The 19,365-nt window shown below is 45.4% G+C and overlaps 1 protein-coding gene and 1 pseudogene across 1 annotated transcript; one reads left to right on the forward strand and one right to left on the reverse strand.

The window, feature by feature from the left end:
• Positions 1-531: 531 nt before the first annotated feature.
• LOC138153845 (cytochrome P450 2B4-like) lies at positions 532-10,287 on the reverse strand. Its single transcript, XM_069078258.1, has 9 exons — positions 10,114-10,287; positions 8,358-8,520; positions 7,966-8,115; positions 7,389-7,549; positions 6,861-7,037; positions 3,764-3,905; positions 3,081-3,268; positions 1,984-2,125; positions 532-713 (listed from the first exon to the last, which is right to left on the reverse strand). The coding sequence occupies exons 1-9, from the start codon at positions 10,285-10,287 to the stop codon at positions 532-534; spliced, it is 1,479 nt and encodes a 492-aa protein (XP_068934359.1).
• A 6,318-nt stretch (positions 10,288-16,605) lies between these two features.
• LOC138153963 (casein kinase I pseudogene) lies at positions 16,606-18,673 on the forward strand (annotated as a pseudogene).
• Positions 18,674-19,365: the final 692 nt, after the last annotated feature.

Below are 19,365 nucleotides of genomic sequence, written 5' to 3' on the forward strand. Positions count from 1 at the left end.
CAGAAATTAAAGGGACTTCTCCCTTGTCCCAAGGCTCAGTAAGTCAATGGCATAGGAAGGATTTGATGTCCCTGACACCAAATCCAACACTCTATTTGCTTTGCCATCATATGGTTTGCTCCCCTCTCCTGGGACAGAGGCTTCATGCTCACCAGCTGAGACATAAGAGCACTTAAGGATGGTTCTGACTCCCTTTTTTGAGATAGGCTGAATGTGTACCACATAAGGAGGTTGGACCACAGGAGGAACCTTGGGGATGGGAGGAAGTTTGGGTCATTTACTAGGAACATACAATTGTTACTGATTGAGATGTGAAAGGGACCTCAGAGGAAACCCACTCATTTTATTGATGAGGAAACTGAAGCCACTTATATCACCTCTCTTCTCAACTTTCCCTCATCTGAAAGTGGTAAATGGTACTATGTCCCTCCAGTCTCTTCTCAGCCTGGTTGGCCTCCAGGATAGTATGTTGGATGATAACAGGAATATTGGCCCAGAGGCTGGTTCTCAAGGGCTCAGCCCTGGCTCCATTTATCTGGGGTGGAATCGAAGCTGGTAGATGGGAGGCACATTGCCTATGCCACTCAGCCTAGGAGTGAGGTCAGTGCTCTCAGGATCCATGGAGGAGCTCAGGGAGAAGTTCTGAAGGATGGTGGTGAAGAAGAGGAAAAGTTCCATGCGGGCAATGCCCTCACCCAAGCACATTCTCTTTCCTAAGGATACAGAGAGGAGTGTCATGGAGGCTGTTGCCAAGGGAACCCCACCTCCCAAGGATCATCTTGGAAGTGCAAAAAATACTTCCTTCATGCCACCACGTAAGAGCAGTCATATAAATGTTTTCTCCCAATTCCCATAGAATCAGAAGGTGAGAACTAGAAGGGACCTCAGCAGTCATCTAGTCCAAGCCCCAGAGACCCAGGGAGGTAAAGTGATTTGAGGATCAGAGTTCTCCAGCTGAAATGGAGCACAGAGGTCATCTGGTTCAAGTCCCTCATTTACAAGTGAAGAAACTGGGGCTGAGAGAAAGGAAGTGCCTAGAACAGGGTCACTCTGGGGGAAATGAGAGGACTGAGATTTGGGCAGCAGCAAAGTGCATGGCTTCTAGTGTTTATATACAAATCCACCCTGGATGAGAAAGAAACAGAAGGATCCAGAGATCCCAATGCAAGGAGGCCAAATTTTATCTCAAATCATGATCTCGCTGAGGCCCGGAGAGATAGAAGGGATGACCAAAAATGAGCTATCGTTGGGGTGCATCCTATTCCAAAGGAACAGAAGAGCCACCCGAGGGTCATTATGTAACAAGAAGATAAATTCACATGATAATATTCAGGAAATAAAGTTGAGAACCAGGGTGGAGGGTATTTGGGGTAAGATCAAAAGAGAGAAAAAGAAATAGTGTTTCCTCTGCAAAATTCTGCCTTTGGCTGCCTTGATAAAGGTTTGGTTTCACTGTTATCCTTCATGCTTGAACAGTAATAAAAGGACATCACAATGTCAGGGTCAAGGTACAGTGTGTCCCACTGTGACTGCTCAGACCAGCCCTTGGAAGGCTCTGCCCCAAATAGTTCATATTAATATTTGGAATGGAAGTGTCTAACTTTGGGTGTCTCACATTTCTTTTGAGCTACTGCAATTCTGCTTTGCTGATAGAGATATGATGAAGGATGATTGATAAAGGAAGACAATTATAGAGAGATATATTATGTTATGTGAGATATTATATGCATTATATTGTGTGTGTGTATATATGTATATATATATATATATAAGCAGAGGCATAGTTTTATGGAGGGAACATCTATGGGCCTTGGGTTTCCAATTTATCCAATATTCCCCATCTTTCCAATGGCCCCTCAGTTTCCAGGTCAGTTTGAAGTGAAAACCTATAGACAGAGACAGCCTAGGACTGGTTGTCTTAACTGACCCTTGAGGGGAAGGTCCCCAGGGAGAGTCTCTATGGGCCTTGAGGACAGTACTTACCTAAAGAGAAGGGAATAAAGGCCTCATTCTTCTTCAGAGATCCCTGAGCATCCAAGAAATGGTTAGGGTCAAAGGCATAAGGTTTCTTAAAGTACCTGGGATCATGCAGGACTGTGGTCAGGAGAGTGTATACTGCAGTGCCCTGCCAAGAGAGGGGGGTGTCATCAGAAGCAGAAAGTGAGCTCCAGTAAATCTTCCCCATCACCCAAGGACAGACTATCAAGGCCCTCCAGAGCCAGGTCACAACATGAGCAAGTAGAGATATGCCAAGGCAAGGCAAGCTTAGCCTAAAGCCAAGGGCACATGAGGGTTGAGACTTGCAGAGATGCTGGGCCAAGCCCCAAGTCACTGTAGGCACCACGAGACCAGATCACCCTGATGCACAGACCCTTGGGGAATGACTCAGGGGTAATAAGACTGCCCATCAGTTTCCACGAACCAAAAAAGGTTGGGATTATAAAATCACAGGTATAGACCTTATCTAGTCCAGCAACCGTACTGTAGACATGAGGAGACTAAGGCATAGAGGGGTAGTATCTGTGTCACTAAATTCTGCTTTATCTAACCTTCCAGCATTCTTTGTTTAAGACCTAAATTCTAACTATACATACAGATAATATACATTTATTTAGTAGATCAATAAGAAAACCTATTTTCAAGTAGATGTAGTTGTATTGTAAATTCTATTCTCTCAAGACTTCAATTTCTTCCCCTAGGAAATAAATGTCTTGGGGTAGATCTCCAGGGTCCCCCTCAATGTCAACACTCTCTCTTTTCTTTTTTTCTGAGGTCTTTCTTAGATTACCAGCACTCTGCTTTCCATGTTCTTTCTAATTCAGGAAATCTTTACTCAATAACTTAAGAACCCTCCAAATCCTAGCACGCTCTTTATTTGTTCTAACTTTCCTTTCAGTTTGGCATTTTCTGTTCTGTGTTCGCAGAGCCCACGGAATTCTAATTTTCTGTCTTCGAAGTGCCCGTCCAGGTTAGACTTTCTGTGTTCTAGGATGGAATCATCTCGTCATGGCTTCTTGAGCTCCTTTCCATGAGTTACAAGTGAATGACTCAAAAGATCCTGGGAATGCTATTGCTCTCACCTTGGGAAGGAGGTAGCCCCGGAAGGAGGTGTCCTGGGTCACAGAATGGGGCACACTCATAGGGAGGAGGTCACTGAATCTCTGGGTCTCATGGATGACAGCATCTGTGTAGGGCATTTTGGCCTGATCTTTGAGCTCGGGAAGACGGTTCCTCCCAATCACCTGGTCAATCTCTTCCTGGACTTTCTCTGGGACAAAAGAAAGGATATATAAACACGATTCATATGAAGTGCCCCAGAAGAAAAACTGCATGCACGTATGTGTGTTTCTGCATGTATACACATGTGTGTATGTATTGTATATGTGTGTATGTCCATACATGTATATAAATTTTAAACAACTGAGTGAATTTATCCATTTATGAGGGCCACATTATCTATGAGGAAGTCATTAGGAGAGCTGAGCTGTTGAAAATTATCCGTAGCACTAGAGGACACAGAGAAGGTGATCATATATATGTCTGTGACATATATATCCATATATATCACTTGAGTCATTTCTCAGAATCCTTTGCCAGAGATGGTGACTTAGGAACTGAGGCTGAGAAAAACTCCTCTCTGGTCTTTCTTCTTGTTACCCATTATAACAAGCTCCCTCCCTCCCCCAACCTCCACCTCCACTCAAAGCCTTTGCTTATCTCTGGGCAGAAGGGTCACTCCCTGGAGCTACTCCCATTTACCCACCTGCCACCCAGGGGTATTTGAGGAGCATGAGGAAGCCATAGCGCAAGGTGGTGCTGGTTGTCTCAGTGCCAGCAAAGAATAACGACATGACAGTGATGATGAGGTTTTTGTAGTGGAACTCAGTGTTAGCCACTCCCTTTTCCTAGGGAAAAGAGGGAGAAAAATGGAGAAAGATAGCCTCAGAGCCCATCCTTTCATATGTGTGAGTCTCCCTGTGTCTTCACCTGCATCACTAAGCGTTAGAAGTCAAAATATTTGATTCAGATTGACTTCTGGGGGGTCGGCTCCTATGCAGATGTCCTTGATGATGGCGGCTTTGGCTTTGGCCTTGACGCCTGCTCTCGAGAGCATCCTTTCTAATGTGACTGCTTATGAAACGAGTTAACTGAAATTTCCTAAGACTTTTTGATGCCTAGGTAACAAAAGCCTTATTTCTATGCTACTTCCAGGATATGACAGACTAAGATAATGATAAGAATACTTGAGTCTTTTTCCCTCCTTGATCTTTAAAAACCTTGTCAATCAATAAAATTTATTAGAATGAATAAACGGAGTTCATAGTTCTTCCTTGAACTACCCACATAGTCTGGACATTTCTTATATACATCTCCCACCATGCTTAGTGCTGGACACTGAGTAGCACATGACAACTAAGGCTCAGTCTCTCCCTGTTTGGTTCTCTCTACATCCCTCCATCATGGTGTCTGTCTCTCCCTCCTCTTTTTTCTCTTTTGGTCTCTTCCTCTTTCTGTTCCTCTGATTGTATTCTCTTCCTCTACCTCCCTCCTTCATCCTCTATTTCTACATCTCTCAGTCTCTTGCATTGTCTTTGTTTCTACACACACACATACACACACACACACACATACACACACACACACACACACACACCTTGCCCTCTGTCTTTCCCTCCTCAAGCCTTTTCATCTCTCATTCTGTTCACCTTCCCCTGGCTCCCACCTTTTCTATCTCTTCTGTCTCACCTGTGGTCCCTTTATTTCTAATCCATAGTTCTAGAGTAGGAAAAGACCTTAGAAGACATCTAGTCCAAATCCCTCTGTTTACAGATGGGGAGACTGAGGCTGAGAGATGATAAATGAATTGCCTTTGATTACACAGGTGGAAAACTATAAAGATGAAATTTGAACCCAGATCCAATGCTCTTTTCTCAGAAGCAAACTGCCCCCTCTCTCGATTCAATTCATCTAGTAAAGATTGTGCCTACCAAGTAGTGAAGGACATCTTGCCAAATGCTGGGAATATAAAGATAAAAAAAAAACAGTCCCCTTAGAGAATCTCCATTCCATTTGGAAACAAGGGGGATATAACACAGAGGTAAGTAAACCCAAAGTCTACATACAAAGTACTATGAAGTGACTTTTAAAAGGAGATAGAATGAACAACTGGGGGCAATAACAAAACCCTCATGGAAGAAGTGGCAACTGATCTGGGCTTTGGAGCAAACTAAGGATTCCATGAGACAGAGGAACAGAGGGATGGCATTCCAGGCATGGGGCAGAGCATGGGCAAAGGCAAGGAGGGAGGATATGGAATATCCAATGAGCATGAAGAGGAGAGCTTGAAAGCTAGTTTGACCGGAATAGGAAATTCAAACAGGAAGAGATAACTGAAAACAAAGAGGCAGATTGGAAGGCTTTAGGTGCCAGACTGACATTTTTTAACTTTATTCTGAGGTGACAGAAAGCCCATGAAGGTTCTTGAAAAGAGGACAGAAATAGTCAGGTCTATGCTTTAGGAATATTCATTTAGCAGCTCTGAGGCTCCATCACATTGCAGGCTCCTTGACAGCAGGGATTGTAGTTCTGCCTCTTTTTGCATCCCCAGTGCATACCACAATGTTTGGCATGCAATGGGGGCTAAACAAATTTGTATTTACTGACTGGAGGCAAGACTAGAGAGGGGAAAAATCCGAAGTAGGGAGGCTAATAAAACAGTGATTGCACTAAACCAACTAAGAGGTACTAAAGGCATGAGCTAGAGGAAAGGTCACATGAGCAGAACTTTGTTCTGAGTTGCTGTTGAGGATGAAATGATAAGAGCTGGATCCTTATTGGACAAGGTGGTGCAAGAGAGAATTAAGTGTCAAGGCTGACTCTGAGGTTACAAAGAGGGATACATGGAAAGTGGTGATGGCATCAATACAAACACCAGAGACAGGAGGGTGAATAGATTGGGAAGAGGGAGAGTGGACATGAGGTCCTTGTTTGGTATCTTCTTTCATTCAATAAACATTTATTAAGCACCTACTCTTGCCAGGCATTGTGCTAAGTATTGGGGATACAAAAAGAGGCAAGATGCTTACAATCTAATTGGGGAGTTTACAATATGAGGTGCCTATGGGAGCTGTCCAGCAGGCACTTGGAAATGTGGAGCTGCAGCTCACGAGAGAAATGAGTGTTGCCTGTAAGTTTCCCTTCACACCTCTACATAGAAGTGGTTGTTTAAACCAGGAAAGGTAATGGAGCAGTTAATAAGAGTTCCAAGGAAGAGAGACAGAGAAGGAGGGAGAGAGAGAGAGAGAGAGAGAGAGAGAGAGAGAGAGAGAGAGAGAGAGAGAGAGAGAGAGAGAGAGAGAGAGAGAGAGAGAGAGAGAAGAGGTGGGGTGCAGAAGAGACAACCTTGGGAAAAGCCTCTCCATTCTCTTTTTCCCTCACTGTTTATCCCTCCTTTTTTTCTATCACACTCTGGTAACTCTCTCGTTTTTTCTCTCCCTTTCTTTCTATAGCTCCCTTTCTTTTGCCCTCTCTCCTTCTCTCTGCCCCTACCCCACAAGTAGAAGGGGTGCTGGACAATAAATTTCACAAAGAAAACAATTGGATTTCACTCTCTCTTTTGCCCTCCCTCCTAGCCTACCTCTCCCTCCTCAGTCTTTACCTCTCCCCTCTCCCTCCTTCACCTCTCTCTCTGTCTCTGTGTCTCTCTATCTCTGTCTCTGTCTCTCTGTCTCTCTCTCTCTCTCTGTCTCTCTCTCTCTCTCTGTCTCTCTATTTCTCACACACAAACACACACAGTCATAATCACAAGACATGTACATACACAGAGGCAGTACTTGGAGGGGAGAGGAGGAATTGCTCACCTTCTCCATACGGAGCAGGTATACATCAATAAAGTCTCGGGGGGCACTGGGGTCCAGGCTCTTTCTGTGCTTCTCCACATTGTCAGCAATGAAGGCATTGATGAGTATCAGGTTGTTGTGAGCACGCCGATGGGGACCAGGAAAGAACTTCAGGAAACCTGGAAACAGCTCAAACAGCTGATGTGGAAGAAGAGGAGAAGGTTGAATCGGATGAGCCCCTGACTTCCATTGGTGCCAGCCTTCTTCCAAGTCCTGTTCTTCCAACATCCCTCTGTCACTTCTGTGATGAACCTGCTCCCTGCATCCTCCCCCTCCCCATGTCTTTGGGCCTATGCCTTCCAGTGTCCCTATCACATATTTCCTTCTTTTCCTTTCCCTCTGTCCTCCTCTCCGTGTCCCCATGTCCCTTCTCTGTATCCTTGCACCCTGATGTCCTTCAATGTCCTCTATTCCTCTGTGTCTCCTCCTGTGTCCTCCATTCCTCTCTCTCTCCCAGTGTCACTCTATGACTGTCATCCCAAGGCCTACCTGACCCCAGAAAGAGCTTATTATGGCAAAGGTGTCAGTGAACTTGTTCAGCAGATCCTGGAACTGTTTGTCATCATAGGAGAAGCGTTCACCAAACATAAGGGAGCAGATGACATTGGCCGTGATGGAGTGGAAGAGGGTGGTGGGTTCCAACAGGGCTCCTGGGGAAAGGAGAGAACAGAAAAGGAGTGGAGGGAAAAGAGGAGATGTGGAAAGAAGAAGTAGGAGGTCAATGGGAAACTTCCATTCATCCAGGATTTCTGTTTCTTTCTTCCTCTGTTTCCATGTTTCTGTCTTTGGATAAATGCTATGCTTCTAAGATAGTACCAACCACCACCACCACTCCTCTCTACCTCAGCATCTGGGGACAGGACTTTCCTTCCCACCCCCAGGTTCTAGCCCCAATCCTTTATGCCTCCCTGGTAGCCAGATTCATTCTGTTTCTCATCTCCTGTCTCTTGGCCTATCACTGTAGTTGACACGCTATAGGGTGTCTGTGCACTTTTCTTTCTTGATGTGCCTCCCTGACTGTCTTTATCTCTCCCTTTTCTAATTGTGCCTGCATCCCTTTTCTCACCCTTGGACTTCTGGAGCTCCTCAACCAGACACTGGGCCTCCCCTTGGATCCGTTCTTCAATACTTCTCTTCCCCATCCCAAAATCTCGAAGTGTGGCCAGGGAAAATCGGCGCAAGGTCTTCCATGTATCACCATTGGCAAAGACAACCCCTAAAGGCAAAAGAAGATGGGGCTTGGGACCCTTACTTATTCACAGCTTTCCTTCCTCAAATCTCTTCCCTTGACTTCTTGTTCCTCTACATTCTAATCAGTTTCCTCTGTCTACCCTGATCCTCTCTCTTTTATCTCCAGCCCCTTCCTCTGCCTTTCTCTTCTCACAATTCCTCCTTCCTCGAGTCTTCCCACCACCTTGTCACTCTTCCCCAACCCCTGCCATGCCATGGCCCACTCACCCAGCCCCTGGAAGACTGAATCAACAATTGTGATGGGTGTTCGGCCACTGAACTCCTCAGCCTTCTCCACCAGGGCCTCCTTCATAGCCTCAGGCCCACAGAGCACAACCACAGGTCGGGAGCCCAGGAAGATGGTAAATACATCTCCATACTTTTTCTGAAGCTATGGTGGGGAAAAGCCCCTCCCCATTAGATCCCAGCTGGCACAATGCATTCTCTGATGTATTTAAAATAGGTGTGTAGGGCCCCTTTTAGCTCTAGCTTCTATGTTTTGTGTTCTAAGGTCCCTCCCAGCATTCCATGTCTTAAGGTCCCTCTCAACCCTTGACATGCAGTGTTCCAAGGTTTCTTCCAGCTTCGATATTCTATAACCTATATTCAAAACTCCCTTCTAACTCTGTCATTCTCTGTTCTGAAGGCCTTCCAGCTCTGATTTTGAATGCTTCTAAGATTATACTTAGAACCCCTCCCCTACCCACATCCCAGCCTGTCAATTCAGCATCAAAGGCAGAGAAGTTCCTCTCCTCCCCCAGGGTTTGGTCCAGTGCTTCACTGCCAATCCAGTAAATGGTTGATGATCTGGTTAGAGTGTCTCAAAGGGCAGAATTATCTTCCTCTTCCCCATTCCTGGCAGAGCATATCTTCTCCTAACAGTTGACTCCAATTTTCCCACTTGTTTTGATTTCACTTTGTGGGGAAGTGACAGGGATGTTAAGAAAGAGACAGAGCAGAGCCAGTATGATAAAAATGATACTTTGACCTAATCTACCTATTCAGGGCCATTCCATTACCCTTCCCTTCAAACTACCTTGTTCCTGTATCTCCCTAGTAAGGAGCCTGGTTTGGGGTAGAGGGACAAAGTTCTAGTGTCCATAACTCATGGGCAGTGAGAAGACCAATGTCACTTGGGCCATACCCACATCACCCCCACTTCCATCCCTATAGAAGGCACTGCTGGAGGTCTGATTTAAAAATACTTCTTATTTCTCCCCAACCTTCCACCTCTTTCCCCAAAAGAAAACTGAGGAAGGCAGCACTGGAAATACTCTCCACCCCACCCTTGAAAGGCTCAGAGAAACCCAGGACCTGACTTCCCTTTCCTCTGAAAGATCACAAGGCATTCATGGTTTTTTGCTTTCTTTTGTTTTAAGAAGCAGAAAGAGAGGGAAACAGTCAGGGAATTAATGGGACTCTCCTCTTTACTCCCCCTCCCCCCATAAAACTCTCTGTCAGACAATCAGTTCCAATACTCTCATACCACTCTCTATGATAGATCCTCTCCAAGGAGAAGGCAAAAAGAAAGTTGAGTGACTCCATTCTCTACCCACTCTACTTCCCCACTTCTAAAGGGTCCACTCCTTCCAGAAAGAACCCTACACCTTCCTTCCACGATTACTGAACTTTCCCCCACATTTCCAATTATGAGTGATCTCAAAGCACTTATTCTTAGACAATAGCCAGGAGGGAAACTGAGTCTGAAAGCATGCCCACAAGGGCGAAGGAGCAGCCCAGAAATCCTTCACAATGAGCGATCTCAGAACACTTATTCCTAAGGGGAAGGAAACTTCCCTGGGAGCCCGGGAGAAATTCTAGAAGTTCATTAGCCTCTCCCCTATTTCCTTTGCAGTGATTGCTCTCAAAGCTCTCATCTCTCACTGTGGAGAGATCTTAGGGAAATTGAGACAGGCAGCATCACTGCCACCTGCAACTGCTCACAGGAACCCAAGCGCGCCCAACCACACGCTCGGGTCCTCACCGCCAGGAAGGATTTCAGGAGGCCGTGACGGTCCATCTGCAGAAGGTTACCCACTAAAGGCAAGGGTCGCGGTCCTGGGGGCAGGCGGCCTCTCCGGGAAGCAGCGGGACCCCGCGCCAAGAGGAGCAGGAGCCCCACGAGGGCGGCCAGGAGAAGGAGTGTCACGAAATCCATGGTCTGATCTCTGCCCTGCTTTGCGCCCCTGCCAAGACTTTAAGCCCAGTCCAGGACTGAGGCCCCGCCCCAGCTCGTCCTCAGCTCCGCCCCCAGCTAAGTGGCCTCCCAGCTCATCCTGGTCCCTTCCTGGCTCCCTGACCTCACAGCGCCCCCCTGCACCTCCTTCCCATGGGATGCGGGACATGCCCCTGGAATAGGATCCAAGAGGCTCTGGAAGCTCCAGCACACCCCCACTATTCCTGCCACTGTTCCTGCCCAGTTCTGGGACACTCAGTTTTGCTGTCTGTCCTCTCTGTCTATCTTTGTCCCTTCCTGCCTCCCCTCCCCTCTTCTGTCTGTGTCTCTCTCTGTCCTCTCCCCCCATTCTGTTTCTCTGTATCATGCCTTGGACAGAGAGCAATAAAAAGCAAACTGATAACCACTGCACTCCCTACACTCTATCTGTTTCTAGGAGTCACCAGGGTCCATGACAGGTCAACCTGAGGTTCCAGGAACCTTCCTGACCCAAATGGAGCCCTGACATGCCCAGCCTAGGCCTGCCCTCACCTCCCTTCACAGCCTTCCCTTGTGTGCCTACCAAGGTGGATCCCTCTCTCTGGGCTCCATCTACACCTCCAGCCTTCCTCCCTCCCTCCAGGTCTGATCTGGGGGCAGAAGGAGATCATGATTGCAGCCTTCCCCTAAAGCTTCAACAAAGAGAACAGACCAAGAGAGACAGAGATTGGGAAAAGTTGGAGACAGAAATCTGCACACAATATGACAGGGCTTGGAGGAGCAGAGATGGACAGGCAGGTATAGGGGAGGGGAAAGGAGAGGAAAAGGGTAGAAAGCTTTGGTCATGCTGAGAGAGAAATAAGGACAAGTAGAGTCCCAGGGGGACACCGAGGAGGAAGACAAAGAGAACCAGGGGCCCAGAATCATAGGTGTAGAGCTAGAAGGAACTTTAGAAGCCAACTGGACCAAGCATTTCCTGTTACACAAAAGGAAACTGAGTCCCACAGCAGTCAAATGACTTTTCCAAGATGACACAGGTAAGTGACAGAATTCAGATGGGAGCCAGAGCCCTCCGCAAATCCAGCACTGTACACTGAACTACACTGCCAAAAAGGAGTGAGACAGACGTAGAGTGAAGAAGGAAAGAGAGAAAAGCAGAAAGAGGGAAAAGGGGCCAGGGGAGGATAAAGAGATGGGTAGAAAACAGAAGAGAGATGAATAAGGGAAAAGACACTGACAGAGAGGGAGAAAGAAAGGAAAAGAAAGAAGTAAGGAGGAGAAAGAGGAGAAATTCTGAAAGGGGGAGGATAGAGAGAGAGAAAAATGTGGAGTGAAGGAGGGAAAAGAGAAAGAGGAAAACAAAGAGAAAAAAGAACAGAAAGATCAAGTGGAAGACATAAAAAGAAGAGATGAATGAGACAAATGGAAAAGGAGACAGAAGAAAGGCAAAGGGGGGCAGAGAGGCTGAGAAAGGGACAGGGACAGATGAAACGCCAGTGTCCCTTGGAGGCTTTGAGACAGTAGTGAGCTCCCAGCTGTAGGCTATGGGGAAGGCTAGAGATGGAGGGGAGCACCTTCCAGGGGCACCAGGATAGATGTCAGGAATATTTTGCCTGCCTGCCTGCCTGCCTCTCCTGCCTATCAAGAGTCTAGTTCTAGGGACAGCTAGGTGGCGCGGTGAATAGAGCACTGACCCTGGAGTCAGGGGGACCTGAGTTCAAATCCAAACTCAGACACTTAACACAAAAACTAGCCATGTGACCTTGAGCAAGTCACTTAACCCCAATTGCCCTCCAAAATAAAAAGGCAGAAAAAAAGAGTCTAGTTCTACAGGCATCTGCTACTTTAACTTCATCTGTTCTCTGTTCTCTCCCTCCCTTCCAAATCTTCCATGCACTCTGGCTCTCTGCCCCTTTGCTTCCCTGCACTCTCCCTTGGTCTCTCCCTAGCCTATTCCCATTGCCCTGGCCCTGAGCCTCTCTTGGCTCTCTCTAGGTATAGCCTTGAATGTCATTAGGAGGAGAGATCCGAGCATTCCTAGCCTCCCAGCCCACTTTGTTCTAGACGGAAGATATGGCAGACCATCCCAGGTGAATCACAGGCTGAAGTGATGCTTGGAATCAGGGACTGGCAGTGAGACAAAGAGGCAGAGACAGACACAAAGGCCAAGAGATAATGACAGAAAGACCAAACACACACACACACACACACAAACATGCACACACACACACACGCAAAGTGACAAAGACAAATCAAAACACATAAGCACAGGCTCTCAGAGTGGGAAAGGATCTGAGAGATCCCTCATTTTATGGACAGTAAAACTGTGAAGCTGTCGGTCATCAAGCATTTATTTAACACCTCCTGCATGCCAGGAACTCTCCTAAGTGCAACTGGAAAGAAAGGCTAAATCAATCCTTGCTCTCCAGGAGTTCTTGGAATAAAGGAGGAAGGGGGAGGATTCTGGGAAGATGGGGGAGTAGGTCAGAAAATTCCAAGTTCTCAAGATTTCCCCCCACAAAAGAGTTAAAATAGTAGCTATGTGACCTTGGGCAAGTCGCTTAACCCCAATTGCCCTCAAAAAAATATCACCTTAGGGTGAACAAAGTGTGGGTGAATATAAATAAGAACAGGGGAATAACCCAGATCCTCCTGGGACAATTTGAGAAGACTGGAAGAATAATCCTAACACCTTGAGGCTAAGTTCCATTTTAACAAGCAGCTAGCTACTTAAAGGGCAAGTCTGGGGTTATTTGGTTTGAGAGGCTACCTCATCCCCAACCTCATGAACTTTTACCCCTAGATAGTGAGGGGAGTTGGGCATCTGAGCCCAGAAATATTTAGGGAACCTCTGTTGACAAGGAATGCCAGCTCCAGCTGTGCTATGAATAATGTGGAGGAATGAAGGAAGTAGCTCATGCCCAGTGAGTGCAGAAGCAGTGAGATAGAAAGCCCCTGGCTGTGGGCACTTGTAAGAGGTTGGAAGTTTGGCTCTGATTTCAGGCTAGAGGGGAGAACCGAAGATCTGGGGCAAAAGACACCATTTCCCATACCCCAGCACTAGAAGTGATTACAAACTTTAAGCTATTAAGACAAAAAAATTCACAAGCAAATGAGAAAGAATCCAACCATAGAAGGCTATTATTGGACTAGAGATGACCAGGGTTCATCTTCAGAGGAGAATATTAAAGTAAAGAAACCCCCAAAGAGTAATGTCAAATGGTCACCTGCCCAAATAGAATTCATACAAGATCTTTATAAAGATTTTAAAAACCAAATGACATAAGTGGAGGAAAAACTAAAAAAAAAAAAAAATAAGAAGAATATAATGCAAGAAAAAACGAGAAGCATATGAAAGAAAAGCCAATGCATTAGAAAAGGAGATCCAAGAAACTTAAGGAAGAAAATGATACCTTGAAAATTATGAAATGAGAGCCAACAGCCTGACTGAGGAAAATAATACCTTAAAAAACAGACTGACTCAAATGGCGAAGGAGGCCCAAAAAGGCAATGAGGAGAAGAATGCCTTAAAAAGCTGAATTTGCCAGATCTATTAGCCTATGATACCTTATGAGCAAATGTTTAACTATATCGTGGTAAGGCTTGGCCTGATGACTTTAACACCATGTTAAAACCCTGAGAGTTGTGCTCTTCTCTGCCCAGAAAGAGGGGAGGTTAACAAAAGCTTGGGATGGGAATGGGGCAGAGTTGTCTACCTGTAGCAGGAGTTTTAAGAAAAAAGAGGAGAGAAAGAAAGAAGGGAGAAGAGAGGGGACTGGTGGACATAAAGACAGGAGGGGAAGGCAAGGAGAGGACAGGAGAGGAGGAGGAATGGAGGGGAAGAACAAAGGAAGGGAGACAATGAAGAAGAGAGGAGAAGAAATCATCACCTAGGCTTCCTTCAAGGAGAATGAAAAGGTAATGGCTAAAACAGTGAGATATGAGACTGATTTTTTAAATGTTTCTTCAATTGTTGCTGTTGTTGTTATTTTAACCAAAGAGCATTAAGGAACAAACACACAAGAACTGGGAATTCTCCTACCTTTGTCCTGTCTGACTTATGGACTCTTTGTGTGCTGCCTGTGGTAAAGTCTTCTGAGATCATACTGGTCTGATCAGTCACACTCTGACACACTGTACATTGTCCCCAACATAGTGATGTCACTTTGGTCCTCTTTGAGTATGAAGAACAGCACCTAACTGCAAACATTTTCAGACTTTTTCTACTTTTCCTTTTCTGTTTCTGCATCTTTTAAAAAATTCTATTTTTATATGAGATGACTCTCTGAAAAGGGGATGGAGAGGGATGCTGGAGGTAACTATGATGTTGTTAAAAGTGGAAGACATCCATAAAAACATTTCTAAAAAAGACTGCATGTAACGGATTAAAGCTTATTTCTCCCAAACATGTTGTTGGCCCTCTCCTTGGCAGTTCCTTTGTGCCATTTTGGTCAAGGGATGAGGGCTCAGAACAGCTCTGGGAGCCACATGAGCAAGAGTGGTCTTTCTTGGAACTGGCTGGCAGCCTAGGTCATTGTGGAAGAGTTTCTCAATGGGTGGGGGAGGGATTGGAGAGAAGGAGAGATTTGGGAACTGAAAACTTTAGAAAAATGAATAATAATAAAATTTTAAAAATAAAAAGAGAAAATTACAGGTAGGATATATTGTCTGCTTAAAAGACAGAACAAGAGATTTGAGATTTCTATGCAATCCTGTGCAATTCTGTACTACTTTGCACAAGTAAGCATTTGATTCATTGGGTATTAAGCTCAGAATTTTAAAAAACTAAATGAAAAGAATCATGGAAATGTGGATTTAAGCATACCTTTTTTGCTTTATTATTTTTGATTTTTTATCTGTGTTTTCTTTTGTAATATAGCTAATATGGAAATATTTTGCATGATGACATATGTAAAATCTAAATAAAATTGCATGTCTTCTCAAGGAGAAAAAAAAAGGAGGAAGGGAGGAAAAGAATTTGGAACTGAGCTTTAAAAATGAATGTATTTTTGTTTACATATAATTGAGAAAAAATTAAATGAGAAAAAAGTTATAGAGGAGTAAAAAGACCTTGACATAGCCATCCATACAGGAAAAAACAAGGGAATAAGAAACCTCTATTGTATGGACTATGATATGTAGTTAGATGAATAATCTGTACACCCATGACAGGCCTTTATACCTCTACACCCTCTCCTTCTCTCTATGTCTATTTCTCTTACTACTTCTTGGCAGTGTAGTTCAGGGTATAGTGCTGGATTTGGGAGTCAGAGGGCATTTGAGTTTTTCCACTTACCTGTGTGACCTTGGGAAAGTCATTAGACTGCCCTGGTTCTCAGTTTTCTTTTCTGTAACAACAAATGGGTGGTCCAGCTGGCTTCTAATGTTCCTTCCAGCTCTACACCTATGATTCTGGGCCTCTGGTTCTCTTTGTCTTCCTCCTCAGTGTCCCTCTTGGTCTCTACTTGTCTTTATTTCTCTCTCTGCATGCCCAAAGCTTTCTCCCCTTTTCTCCCTTTTCTTCTCCCCTATACCTACCTTTCCATTTCTGCTTCTCCACGTCCTCTCATATTATGGGCAGATTTCTGTCTCCAAATTTCCCCAATCTCTGTTTCTCTTTGTCTACTCTCTGTGTCAAAGCTTCAGGGGAAGGCTGCAATAAGGATTTTCTGTCTCCAGATCAGACCTGGAGGGAGGGAGGAAGGCTGGAGGTGTAGATGCAGCCCAGAGAGGGGGATCCACCTTGGTAGACACACGAGGGAAGGCTGTAAAGGGAGGTGAGGGCAGGCCTAGGCTGGGCATGTCAGGGCTCCATTTGGGTCAGGAAGGTTCCTGGCACCTCAGGTTGACCTGTCACCAGGGTTGACTCCTAGAATCAGACAGGGAGTACAGAGGTTATCAGTTTGCTTTTTATTGATCTTTGTCCAAGGCATGATTCAGAAAAATAGATGGGGGGGAGGGACAGAGGGAGACAGAGACAGAGGAGGGGAGGGGAGGCAGAAAGAGACAAAGATAGAGAGACAGAGAGGAGAGACAACAGCAGTTAATGTTTCAGAGCTAGGTGGGACAGTGGCAGGTGTAATGGGGGGTGTGGTGGAGATGGTTGCAAAGATTCTTGGATCCTATGACAGGGGCATGTTCCTCATGCCATGGGCAGTGGGTGGAGAGGGGTCAGGTGAGGTCAGGGAACCAGGGAGGGACCGGGATGGGCAGAAAGGTCACTTCACTGGGGGACAGAACTGCTGTCTACCTGCCATAGTGGTTGTTGGGCTGGGAGGAGAGGACAAACTAGGCTGGGCTTCCCTCCTGGACTGGGCTTAAAGGTTTGTTGGGGGCACAAAGCCAGGCAGAGCTTTGGCCGTGGATTCCAGATGTCTCCTTGTGGCTGCCTTCTGGGGCTCCTGCTCCTCTTCACACGGGGTCCCCCTGCTTCCAGGAGAGGCTGCCTCCCCTCAGGGCTCAAAAGATAAAGGGAGAGGAAGGGTTGGGAGGGGAGGGAGAGAACCAGGCCGGAGCCGAAACCACCGCCGTCATGGAGCTGAGAGTTGGGAACAGGTACCGGCTGGGCCGAAACATCAGCAGCGGCTCCTTTGGAGACATCTATCTCGGTACTGACATTGCTGCAGGAGAAGAAGTTGCCATCAAGCTCGAATGTGTCCAAACCAAACACCCTCAGCTCCATATTGAGAGCAAAATCTACAAAATGATGCAGAGAGGAGTGGGCATTCCTACAGTTAGATGGTGTGGGACAGAAGGAGATTATAATGTCATGGTGATGGAGCTTCGGGGACCAAGCCTTGAAGGTCTCTTCAATTGAATTCAGTCTGAAAACTGCCCTGCTACTTGCTGACCAGATGATTAGTCGGATTGAATACATCCATTCAAAGAATCTCATCCATCCCTGATGTGGAGCCGGATAATTTTCTTATGGGACTAAGCAAAAAGGGTAACCTGGTCTATATCATAGACTTTGGGTTGGCCAAGAAGTACCGGGACATTAGGACCCATCAGCACATACCCTATCGTGAGAATAAAAACCTCACAGGAACGGCTCGTTATGGCTCCATCAACACTCATCTTGAAATTGAACGATCTCGAAGGGATGACTTGGAGTCCCTAGGCTATGTGTTGATGTACTTCAACTTGGCCTCTCTACCCTGGCAGGGGCTGAAGGCTGCTACCAAGAGACAAAAATATGAAAGAATTAGTGAAAAGAAAATGTCCACTCCCATTGAAGTGTTATGTAAAGGCTACCCTTCTGAATTTGCCACATACCTGAATTTCTGTCTTTCGTTGCGTTTTGATGACAAACCTGACTATTCCTACCTGAGATAGCTCTTCAGGAACCTGTTCTATCGCCAGGGTTTTTCCTATGACTATGTGTTTGTCTGGAACATGCTCAAATTTGGTGCCAGCCGGGCAGCTGATGATGCCAAAAGGGAACGCCGGGATCGAGAGGAGCGATTAAGACACTCCCGAAATCCGACTACTCGGGGTCTCCCTTCCACTGCATCAGGCCGCCTCAGGGGAACACAAGATGTAGCTCCTCCCACTCCCTTCACCCCTACCTCACATACTGCTAACGCCTCTCATCTGATTTAACAAGACGACAAGATACCTCTCGCATGTCAACCTCACAGAATAGCATTCCTTTCGAACATCACGGCGAGTAGCTGCTCATCTACCCGTTGGAAGGCAGCACTGGATTCCCGGTCGGGTGACTTCCAGTGGTCTTCAGTCTGTCGTGCACCGATGAGAAATCTCCTTTTTGCCGTGGAGGGGTAGACAATGCATGGCTGATCTGCTAAGTTACATACCAATGGCTTTACTAGTGAAACGTCCCCCGATCTAGAACAGAAAACGTTAACACCAGGAGCTCTCCAGGCCTTTTTACCCAGCGATGCTCATGGGGGAAACAAAAAAAAAAAATACCCTAAACTGAACAAACTCCAAGTGCTGCCATCGCCAGGGGCTGAAACCTGATGCCCCCTCACAAAGAACTAAGTTATAACGGGGCTGGGAAGAAAAACCAGAGTGTAAGAGAGAGACAATTTGCAAAGAGAATCCAACTCCCATTCGAGAGTCTTTTCATTTTCCCTCCACTGGTGGTAAATTTATGCTACCCCTTATTATTATTCTACTGCAACTATAAATCTTTTACTTGGTTTAAGACAGTTTTGTATCATTTTGCTAGAAATTATTGGCTTAAATCTATGTAAAGAATTCTGTCTTTTTATTCCGTTTTTGTCTGGGGTTTTTTTGTTTGTTTGTTTTGGTCTAACTTAAAGATGTTGGCTTTGAAGAATCCTGCATCAAAGACACTGGCTTGAATTTTCAGGCAGGGAGTGTATGTGATTAAAATGATCAAATTTTTTTAAAAAAAGATAAAGCAAGATATTTGAGATTTCTATTCAATCTTGTACAATTCTGTACTACTTTGTATAAGTGAGTGTTTGATTCTTTGGGTCTTAGTTAAGTTCTGAATTTTAAAAAGTTAAATTAAAAGAATCATGGAATATAATGAATGTGAATTTAAGCATACATTTTTACTTTATTAATCCCTTTTTTAATCTGTGTTTTCTTTTGTGACATAGTTCATATGAAAATGTTTTGCATGAGTACACATGTATAATGTAAATCAAACTGCTGCCTTCTCAAGGAGAGAAGATGGGGGAAAGAAAGGGAGTGAATTTTGAACTTAAAATTTTAAAAATGAATGTTAAAAATGTTTACATGTAACTGGGAAAAATGAAAAGTAAATGTAAAAAAAGTTATGAGGTAAAAAAAGACCTTGGCATAGGCACCCACAAAGGAAAAACAAAGGGGATGAAGGATTTTTATTGTATGGACTATGTTATATGGTTAGATGATTAACGTGAATACCCACAACAGGTCCACTTCCCTGTATAGCCAATTGTCTCCCTGTAAAGCACAAGTATAATTGTAACCATGGACTAGTCACACACGCATGTATCTCCAGGGACATACCCACAACATGGGCAAACACACTATTGCAGGACCACAGAGCCACACTGGTGGGCATGCTATCACCCAAGGGGACATGGGCACACACAGTGGGGG

Source organism: Petaurus breviceps, unplaced genomic scaffold (genome assembly GCF_028583685.1).
Source record: "Petaurus breviceps papuanus isolate PSGF00001 unplaced genomic scaffold, PetGlider_PUasm1.0 91041, whole genome shotgun sequence".
Lineage (NCBI taxonomy): Eukaryota > Metazoa > Chordata > Mammalia > Diprotodontia > Petauridae > Petaurus > Petaurus breviceps.